Source organism: Aulonocara sp. 'chitande type north' Nkhata Bay, linkage group LG16 (genome assembly GCF_057382095.1).
Source record: "Aulonocara sp. 'chitande type north' Nkhata Bay isolate Kocher_YH1m ecotype deep benthic linkage group LG16, A_spYH_male_GT1.1, whole genome shotgun sequence".
NCBI classification, from domain to species: Eukaryota; Metazoa; Chordata; class Actinopteri; order Cichliformes; family Cichlidae; genus Aulonocara; species Aulonocara sp. 'chitande type north' Nkhata Bay.
In genome coordinates this window covers 34,802,560-34,813,171 of record NC_141359.1, presented here as the reverse complement: position 1 = coordinate 34,813,171, position 10,612 = coordinate 34,802,560, and the positions used below count along the sequence as shown (strand labels likewise).

The following is a 10,612-nucleotide window of genomic DNA, read 5'->3' as shown; positions in this document are numbered from 1 at the left end:
CAAATGTTGAGCAGGTTTACAACATTAGGAAATTGCTGCGGTGCTTCAGTGCAAACATACTGTCATAAATTGCGCTTAAATAGACATGAAAAAATAAAAGTAAGAATAAGAATTAAAAGTGCTACGTAGAAAGATATATGCATGAGATCTACATGAGTTATCGAGTGGCACTTAAATCATCTGCTTTGTTGAGGTCAGGCTTTCTGTCAAAATCGAATAAATCCTCTTCCATGAAAATCTGGAACTATATTATTTCTCAAAAGAGCATTGGGTAATGGCATCAGGGCCAAAGAGAATAAACTAAAATGTAGAAAATACTTGGCCAAGGACTTTTCAAAATAGTCAAAGTTGGTTGAACGACCCGAGAGAAGAGCGCCATCGTGTGGCCAGTTACTAACACTAACATCAGAAACATAAATTGCTGGTGTCAAGGCTATTTGAAAATGTATGTCTTTAATTTTTATGCACTGCATGTACTTTAAATTCTGTAACATCTAAAGTTGTTCTGTGTAGTTGTTCTGTGTGGCACTGCTTCGGATAAATATACTTAGCCATTAGAGAATGGCCCAGGGGGAAAAAAATATCCAGTGAGCAACACTTCTCTGGGTCAAAATGCCTGCTGATGTCAGAGGTCAAAGGAGAATGGCTGGACAACCTAAAGCTGATAGAATAGTAACAGTAATGCATATACTTCTCATAGCAACCAAGGTATGCAGAACAAACCTGCACTGTGTGCTACTCCTGTCAGCTAACACAGGAATCTTTGACAACAACTCACACAGGCTCATCAGCAGAGGATAATAGAAGACTGGAAAAATGTCTCAATTTCTACTTTTAGATTCACATGGCAGGGTCAGATTTTGGCTTTTATACGATGAAAGTTTGGATCTAGCCTGTCTTGCATCAGTGCTTCAGGCTGATGGTGTTGGGGTGTTTTCTTGGTACATTTTGGACCACTTAATGCAAACTGTACATCGTTTACACACCACAGCCTACCCAAATAGGGGATTGCTGATGTCAATCCCTTTCTGACCACCGTGTGTCAAAGCTCAGATTATCTCAAATTGGTTTCGTAAACATGACAATGAGTTGACTATACTCAGATGGCCTCCACAGTCACCAGATTTCAATCCAACAGAACATTTTTGTTTGTGGTCGAAGAGGACATTCACATCATGGATGTGCAGCAGCTGTGTGATGCTATCATCTCAACGTGAACTGAGGAAAGTTACAGCAACTTATCGAATCTATGTCACAAAGAATTGATTCAACAAGAGGGTCCAATACAGTACTAGCAAGGGATACCTAATAAAGTGGTTAGTTTATTTTCTCAACAGCCTATAGGGGGTGTATCCACATGCCAGTCAAGAAATCAGAGCTATGAATAAAGCCAACATCTTTTTTGTAAATCTAACAATAGTTTTATTGCAGTTTTAATCTATTTATGTGTACAATAAATTATTAAGGCAGCCTGTCTTTATGTGGGAGTACAGAGCTTTTTGGTCCTTTGTTCTCATGTTCCTTCGTGTCTAGACAGTATTGAGCATTGTGACCAAAGTCAACACTATAAGACAAACTAAAACTAAAATCAGGTTTTAGACTGCCATCATGGGTCTCTTGCAGGTTAACATGTCAACATCATTTGGTGTCCACACTTCTCCCAAGGTGGAGAATTGTGTGTGCCCACAAAGTGGAGTATGATTAAAAACTCCCTCAAATAAAAAGAAATAGAGATTTCCAATAACCTGGTGCAACTGATGGAAGGTGAGTCTTAGATTTATTTATTTATTTATTTGCAAATATTATTGTCAGTTATTTTTGAGTCTTACGAGAAAAGCATTTCAGAAAGAGACAAGAGGACGGATACGTTAATTAATTATTTCCACAGTATAGTGGTCATCTGATACATGAAAAGGTATAGATTCACCCGCCAGCAGATGGAGCCACATGAGACATTTGGCACATGTTTTAGCTTGTGATCTTCTGAGGCTGAGTTTGTGTCTCCTCCTGTAATTGAATCAGAGATATTTTATGTGTAAGGTTAATCTATTCACCCCTACACCATGGAGCTTTAAGTAAGAAAACGTTCACATCTCATTATACACACAAGAGATTTCAATGCAGGAAAAATAATGCTGGATATCTGCATGGATATGGACTGGGTAATAGGTTACATCGCATTGTTTGGTGGTGATGAAAATTATCAACCCACAGACAGCTGAATTCAAAGACACCCCAAAAATCAAAGTGAAAAAAATATGACAACACAGGGGCATGAGAAAGGGTGGATGGTGTCTGTGGATGTGATCTCCTCCCAGATCTGGACCAGGACATTACTGAGCTCCTGAACAATCTGAGGTGCAACATGGGACCGTCTGAAGGTCCCAAAACATAATGTCCCAGAGGTGTCCTATTGGATTTAGGTCAGGTTAGTGTGGGCACCAGTCAATGCTATCATTGTCCAGGAACTGCCTGCATACTCTCACCACATGAGGTCGGACATTGTCATGCACAAGGAGGAACCCAGGACCCAGTGTACCAGTGTAGGGTCTGACAATGGGTCCAAGGATTTAATCCTGATACCCAGCAGCAGTCAGGATGCTGGTGCTTAGCCTGTAGATGTCTATGCGTTCCTCTATGAATATGCCTCCCAAGACTATCACTGACCCATCACCAGAACACATCGGCCATGCTGAACGATGTCACCGACAACATAGTCTTCTCCACGGCTTCATGAAATCTGCTTCTGATTGTTTTGTCAGAGACATTCACACCAGTGGCCAGCTGGACGTCATTCTGTATCTCTGTTTTGCTCATCCTGATCTTCTATGCCTAAAGGAGCAGATACCAGTTCAGCTGATTGGTTAGGGGCCTGTTACGGCTCTATCCAGCTCTCCTTAGAGTCATCCATGCTCTTAAGATTATACGGACGTATTGATGTGCCATCCTGAAGGAGTTGGGCTACCTGCGCAACCTCTGCAGAGTCTAGGTATCAGCTCATGCTACCAGTAGTGACACTGATCCTAGCCAAATGGGAAACAGTCAAAAAAGACGAGGAGGGGAAAACGTCAGTTTCCTCCACTTGTGAAACCATTCCTGTTTAGGGGTTGTCTTTTTGATGCCCGTCTAGATCACCTGTTAACTGAAATCCATAATAATCAGTTTTAAGCAGGAATAAATAGTAAGTTAAAGTTTCAACTCATTGTAGTTTGTCTGCCGCTTTTTGTGCTCACGTTTATTAGAATTACTACCAACATAGGACAGCCTTACCAGGGAGGGCCTCTGGGAGGGCCAGCAAATTTTGGAAGGTGGCCAGTGCCCCCTCCCTGGACCCACCCTGGTGGCGCCCCAAGGATCAGTATCCCAGAAGTTTAACTGACTTGGTGCTGTACTCTGAATAAAAAGTGTTCATTTGGGGTTTTAAGCAGTTTAAATTAAAATAGAAGTCAGTTTGTCCCTCATTTGGGTTTTTGTGATTTTTGTTAGGGCCCCACGTTTATTCTGCACAAATGAACCTCCATATCGTTTCGTCACTTGTTTGGCCGGCAGATGGCAGGCTCGCCCCGTGTGGGTGCGGATCGTCTGGGTTCTCTCTCCTCTGGAGCCCCGCTGCAGCTCGGTAACCTCCGTCAAGCGTCGCTGTGCTCAGCTCAGTCCAGGCTTGTGATTTTCTCTCCCGGAGCTGCACTCTGCGTTGACTGACCGACGCGAAGGCATCAGGGGAAACAGTCTGCAGAGCCCGCACCCTCCAGGCTCGGAGATTATTTGGAAATCTGGCACGGAGCGCTTCATCACAAATAACCGGCGAGCAGCGCCACGAACTTGTGGAGATATTTTGATCTCTTTACATTACAGCCAATAAGGTTCAAGTTCAGATCCGTCGGATGCTGTTTGGAAAGCAGAAGGGGGCGAAGCGCAGAGACACAACATGATGTATGGATTACTGTTTATATGAACGACCTTGGGGTTATTGCTCCTTCTTCTGTCGCTGGATTATTTCGTTTTAAAGTGGAATGGAGAGAAATCTGAGACTCTCTTCTAGAAGTATGTACAGCTTCTTTGGGCCACTACACAGTCATGTTCATGTTTGTAGAGATAAAGCTGCAACACTGTGCTGTTCAAATCACGTTTAATCCAAATCCCATGTGTCTGTCAGACATCTAACGGGTGCTCTCAGTTTTTCATACTAAGGCAACTGTTTGTAGCCATTTAAGCTCATTAACATAACATCAGCTGTGGATGCGGATTTCCTGTGTTGATGTCTGCCCGAACCTCCAAATGTTGTTGTACTCACAGGGAGACTCCCCGGCTCTGCATGAATCATTCATGTGCTGCGTGTTGTGCAGACTACATGCAGCTTTCTGAATGAAGCACATGTTTGCTGTGCACTGAGGCCTCCAGTCCTAGAAAAAAAATAATAGAGGAGCTGTCACTGCGAATCAGGCTGCAAGGCTCGCTTAGTGGAACAGATGGGAGACACGGGCTTACAACAAAACAGCATCAGGGCACTCAGGCCAGAGACAGACGTGCCTGTGTCATGCTATACAAAATAGGGCGAGGGGGATTGAGTCATAAAACACGAGTTAGTAGAGGAGGAAGAGGAGGAGGAGGGTGGATGAGTAACACAGTAGATGTGCAGAAGAGTGGAGCGTGGTTAAAAGTGACCCTGCAGAGGTGAGCCAACTTCAAGGCCCTGACCTCGAACCAGCCCCTGGAGCCCAGGGTCACAGCCACTGTGAAATTCGTCCACAATCCTCCCCTCGCTCCCCACCATCTGGTATTTTTAGACTGTTTTTACTCTAGTGGAAAATAAATCACTTTAAACAATCCTGTCTCTGTCTCTTCTCTATCTGCAGCCAAGGAAGGTGTGAGATCTGGTCAAGAAAGCTGCCGGACTGTCAGACCCACACAGGGATGGGCCTCCTAGCCGGTCAACCCACTAAAACCCCACCCGCAGCTGTGTAACACCACCCCGACCATCGCACCTGTTGTGCTCAGAGACATGGCTACGAGTGGGAGTGGATGACAGTGACTGCAGCAGGAACACAGCTCCCCTCCAGAGGTAAAAAAGAAATGTTGGTGTTGGAAATCTAACCAAAAACTCTGGCTCCTCACTGCCATCCTACACCCCCCACCCTAAACTGAATCAATGCTACATCCTCCAGAGTATGGGGTGCGTCAAATCCAAGAGGAGCGACTCGGTGGCCCAAAATGCAAACTCCACGGAGAAGGTGGAGGGAAAGAGCAAAGGGACAAGGGGTGAGAAAGCCTACTTAGTTCATTCAGAGATGGGTTCACCAGAGAGCTCCCCTCAGGTCAACCCGGTGCTGCTGGAGTACGCCCAGAAGCTATCAGAGGAGATCGTGGCCCGGGCCGTGCAGCAGTGGGTGGAGGTAGACCGCCGCTACAGCGACATCCCCTACATTGAATGTGACGTGCCATGACGGGGGGAGGTGTGTCGCAGTGGAAAGGTGAGGCTGGGACGAGTTGCTCTGACCATCATTCAGAGTCACTCCACCTACTTGTGAGGAGGAGTATGAATGAGGCATTAGTAATTGAGCTACTTTTGGATTTGATTTACATGGACTGAGACTAAAAAACCTCCTCCAAAGTGACCAGAGTGCTCTGATCTATGTTTCTGTGATTATTGGTTTCTTAGCTGGAGCCTCACTGACGCACACCGTCTTCAGCTAGATATCATCTTCCTCGGTCCTTATTTGTCCCCTCTCTGCCTCGCAGTAGGTGCTGGCTCTTCGTGGCTGCCCTCATAAGAAATCCTATCAGATATGCCCGGAATCACAATGTTCCTCCTTGCCAGTGAAAGTCTACCCCGTCCACTAATGTTGTCCTGGGGCCAAGATTCTCTCCTCTTACGGAGGATCTTATTTATAGATCCCTTCATTTGGTGAAGGCTCTCACTTGAAAACTGGTATCAGCAGGTCAGAAACACACCCAGCTGTGTGACTCCTTCCGGTCTGACAAAAGGCTCTGTGGGCTCCTAATGGCCTCCCTGGAGATCCACGAGGAGCATTATCCTCCAGCTCTGCAATTAGACAGGCTTGGCTGCAGCCCTCCTTCCAAACATGTCCTCAAAACGAGTCCAGGAAATCCAGGGTACAAATGATGCGCTTCCTGCCCTCCAGGATATTCTCTGCACACAAGTCGTGCAGTTTGGGAACTTTGACAGGACTTGGATCGTATAGGCGGCCAGCGCAAAGAAACCAGGGCACGAGGAGGATTGACACACTTTCAAGAAACATTTGACTCATCAACAGAAAGAGGAGTGAATAAAAAAACTAGCAGCAGTTTGGGGGAAATGTTTTAGGGCCTAGTTTCTTTTTTTGTTCGATTGTTTTTTGGGGGGGTTGTCCACATCGTGTCAGTGTATACCTGAGAAATATTGCTACCTGCCCTAAAGAAGAAAAAGCACAAAGCCATGAAATTTAACCTTTTATCTCTAACAAGAGCGCCAGTGCATCTGGAATAAGGTTTAAACCGCCCAAGTCCTTAATGACAATGAGCCAGCTTTAAAGGCTCACTCCTGAACTCCTCTGGCCATAGTGGTGTCTATCATTGTTTGTTTTTGTGTGAGATGCCAAATTTGGTCAATTCTGTCTGCTTTTTCTTACATATAGAGGAATATATAGAAATGCTTTTTTAAACCCTCCCATCTAATGTCTGTTTCCAGAAATCATGACTTTGTTACTCAAAAATATAAAAAAAAAAAAACCTTTTGTGATTGATACATCATTAGCCAATGAGCTGTCTCCTGTTAGACTCTAATGGGTACTGTAATGTACAAACTGAATATCAAGCTGTGTTCAATAAGACCTGAAACTAGAGACTGAACCCAGAAAGACATCAACTGCCGGTTCCTTTTAAAAAGGGAGTTTGTCCTTCCCACTGTCACCAAGTGCTCGCTAAGTGTGGGTTGTTTAATTGTTGGCTTTTATTTGTAATGTTTTAGTCTTTATCTTACAATATAAAGCAGCTCGAAGCGACTGTTGTTGTGATTTGGTGGTGCAAAAATAAAATGAATTGACCTTTTTTTCTTTGGACCTTTAAACAACCAGTTCTGTAATTCACTTCCACATAACCTTTATTTTTCACAGCTGTAAGCCTCGTCCATCTTTTATATACAGTCAATTGTCACGGGTTGTTTTTCTTAATAATTTTTTCTTTTGAGGACTGAATCATGATTTCAGGAAATAAATGTTGCTGCTGACAGCTCACACTAAAACAGATGAATAGCATCACAGGCCAGAGGGGTCTCACCCATATGTACATTTATGGGTGAAATGTCCCTTTAATATCCGACAGGTCCCAAGATAATTTCAAACAAATACATTTTCAGAAATTAGAGGTTTTTACTTTTCAAATTAAGTTTCATACCCATTGTTATGAGCCATTCCATTTGGATAAACACATTACATACAAAGGAGTGGATGTGAACCAACCCCTAAACTGTAAATGGGTCACTGGCAGCTTGGTGGATGCTGACAGGTCAGTTTGTTGCATCAGACAGGTGGAATTTACCCTCAACTGAAGTCATTACTGCGAGCTGTCGCTTAAACTGCCACACAGCTGTTTGCAGAGACAACAGCTTTGAGTATTGAAGTAATAAAATAACTGCAAGGATGAACCACAATAGCAGGAGCCAACTGCTAATAAAGCCATAAAAGTAAGTGGCAGGGTATGGTCACCGCTTGCCTTCTCTCCACGTCTCCAGTCTGTGCTGACATAAAACTGACCAATAAAAGCAGCAAATACACCCACACTGCACTGGGAGGGCTATCTGATGCTATTCGGTGCTTCAAACTGTGCCAGCTTTACAGAAGAGCAGCAGCCTCTTTAAAAACAAAGTTCTGAGCCACAGTTCACAGGTTGAATTGTTTCTGTGAGTTCAGTGATGATGAGCGGCACCATATTGGTGCGCTATGTAACCCAAACACTCCAAAAATCAAACACATTAATCATAATGTTCCTGCGTGGGCAGATTAATCTCCCTCCAAACATGTTATGAGCAAACTGGAGATTAGAGGTCGTGCTAATCGGATGTTTTGCTTCTGATAAACACGAGAAAAGGCTAATCTGACTGTTTTCCTAAAAAACTGCTTTCTGTGAATGAAAGGCTGGCTTAGAAAAACACACACACACACACACAAACACGAGGAGGGCCTGATAGCCAGAGTTTGAGCTGTTAATGCAAGTCAAGATGCACATTTTCTTTAAAGTTCTCATGCTGGAGGCTGAGTCATAGTTTTCATTTCTGCCTCCAATTCTGTTTCTTAAAGATACTGCCAGAAATATTGATGTCAGGTTTGACTGCATTTCCCGTGTTTACACATTTATAAATGTGGGGTCTGCAGGTCATACAAAAGAAAAGCGTCGAGTTGCACCTTTCACAGAATTGAGAAAAGAAAATCTCAGACCCAGCGTGAATATCCGTCTTCATCCAAACATCTGTGTTTTCCAGGTGATGCTTCCTTTTGGGGAAAAGTGATTCATGGTTTTAAAGGTCACTCATTTTACGCTATCTGACACCAGCAGGTGTTCCCACAGACAGGCTTTACTCACACTAAGGACAGATTCTCTGAGATGCAGAGTCTGAAGGGCTGTAGTGCCCTGTCGTTGAGTTCAAATCAATGCTGGAGCGAAGCGTTATCATTTTCTTGATGCAATTTTTTGTGTTTAAAGAAGCTCCTTCTGCTGTTCAGTGTTCAAATATTACAAATATTAATCTTTAATTAACAACTAGTTCAGTATGGAGCACTTTAATGGCCATAGATGGGACTTTTTTCCCATTTTGAGAGATGAATAAGCAAGACGATATGTTTTTTTCTTAAAAACATAAGGAACTTATGTAAATGTAATGAAGTAAATGTATTTTTCAATAGGGTAAGCAGTCTTAAAGTAAAAGAAGGAGACACCCAAGAAGAGGGAACTTATAGCTGAACACACCGGGTCCAGGGGTAGCTAATACTGCCAATTACCTTTAAATCAGCATCGACATAGCCAGAAACACCTGGATGCCCTCATTGTTATCATATTTATACTGAATTTAGCAGAAAAAAATACAAGACATGGGTTTCTCTGATAAACCTGCTACATAAGTGATGATCAATCAGTACCGGATTTGTAAACCAGAAGCTCTTGGTGCACAGAGAGGGATTCCTCCAATCAACAGAAAACAATTACAGGCTCTTCTCTGTGGATCTTATCTGCGAGTTCTGGTTTTTCCCACCATCAAAAATCATTCAAAGACAAATAAATTCTGCCTCTTGGGCATTTGTCTATAATGTTTAATTTCCTGTTTAAATAAAGATTTTTTTTTTAAGTATTTCCTACTACATAATAAATATAACCAAGTATGCACACAATACATGCTATGAAAAGTCAGGGGTCCCCTGTGCTTTGCAGCCTGGCTTCTAGGTAGAAAAAGCGCTATGATGTGTTGATGGTGCACACAAAAATATACAAAATTGGTGCACATAATCGCATTTTGTGGCTTTAAAATGTAATTTTTTCTTGTATTTGACTCCTGCTGGACTCCACAGTCCCCAACACAAAGGAACTCCATTGATTTGTTACAAAACAGATGAGATGCTAGACCCAACAGCTCTGCAAGTTTCTGAAAATGAAAATATAATGTTGCGCCTCCTTTACTTAAAATCTTTTTTTTCCCGTCTTTCTCTCATTATTCCTGAATTTGTCCACCGTCTCTCAAGTTTTGTTTAAAATTAGTATTTGAACGTGATTTAAAAATGTGCCACTGACTTGACACCAGCCAAGCTGATTAGTTAATGCTCAGCATTGGACATGTAAATCTGAGGTCAGTATGATCTCATTGGTGCAATCTCTCTAATGTACCAGCTTTCTACAGCAGTCTGAGGGACCCACAGAATAAAAAATAGGTAGAGAAGTCTAGCGAAACACGAGCAGCACGGGGAACGATGACTAAAACCACATGCATCATGAATAAGCTGTCATGAAATAACCTGAAATGAGTGACTTTGTGCATCACTAAGACTTTGATTTGCAAACTGTACAGTGTGTGTAAAACTGATGCCAATAAATCAGACTCATGCCTTCTGTCATTGAAGTGTTTCTGTGGCTGTTTAATAAGAGGAGACGCAATTTTGAGATATTTGTGGTTCACGATGACTTTAAAATTCCTGCCAAACAAAAACGCCCATCAGCAGGCCGAGGGACAAATGTTCAGAAATGAATTCCGGCCAGCTTTTGTCTGAAGAGCAAGATGTAAATAGATGTAAATCACAGTTCATCTGCCCGTCCAGAGCGAACACTCAGCACTGGAGGTCGTCCTGTCTGCTTGATGAGCTGCAGACTGCACTGATGAATGAGTCAAAGCCTTGATACTCATTTCTTAGGCAGGATTTATGGGCTCAGACTGTGCGAATGTGAGGCAGGTAGAGAAGATTAAAACAGACATGAGGTGTCCCACGCTGCAGTCTGGGATTTAAACAATAATCTGAAGCCTGATTTAAAAATTGTTTGAGTCTATGCAGCTCGATGGGGACAATTCAGTCGGAAAGCATTATCATTCCCAGGTGCCAGCCTGTGCTACCGAAGCAGGATTTCCTGGAAGTGC

The 10,612-nt window shown here is 43.0% G+C and overlaps 1 protein-coding gene across 2 annotated transcripts; it reads left to right on the top strand.

The window, feature by feature from the left end:
• The first annotated feature begins 3,605 nt into the window (after positions 1–3,605).
• Positions 3,606–10,091, top strand: akap19 (A-kinase anchoring protein 19). Of its 2 annotated transcripts, none has more exons than XM_086266205.1 (3): positions 3,606–4,044; positions 4,857–5,062; positions 5,166–10,091. In XM_086266205.1, exon 3 carries the CDS (start codon positions 5,169–5,171, stop codon positions 5,442–5,444), a length of 276 nt encoding a protein of 91 aa, XP_086122331.1. In that variant the 5' UTR covers positions 3,606–4,044; positions 4,857–5,062; positions 5,166–5,168; the 3' UTR covers positions 5,445–10,091. The 2 variants fall into 2 exon arrangements, with proteins under 2 accessions (XP_086122331.1, XP_086122332.1); XM_086266206.1 differs by having other exon boundaries at positions 3,607–4,044; positions 4,857–5,471; positions 5,660–10,091.
• The last annotated feature ends 521 nt before the right edge of the window (positions 10,092–10,612 follow it).

Coding starts and splice junctions, on each gene's coding strand:
- akap19 (XM_086266205.1), top strand. CDS start 5,169: ATGGGGTGCGTCAAATCCAAGAGGAGCGACTCGGTGGCCCAAAATGCA.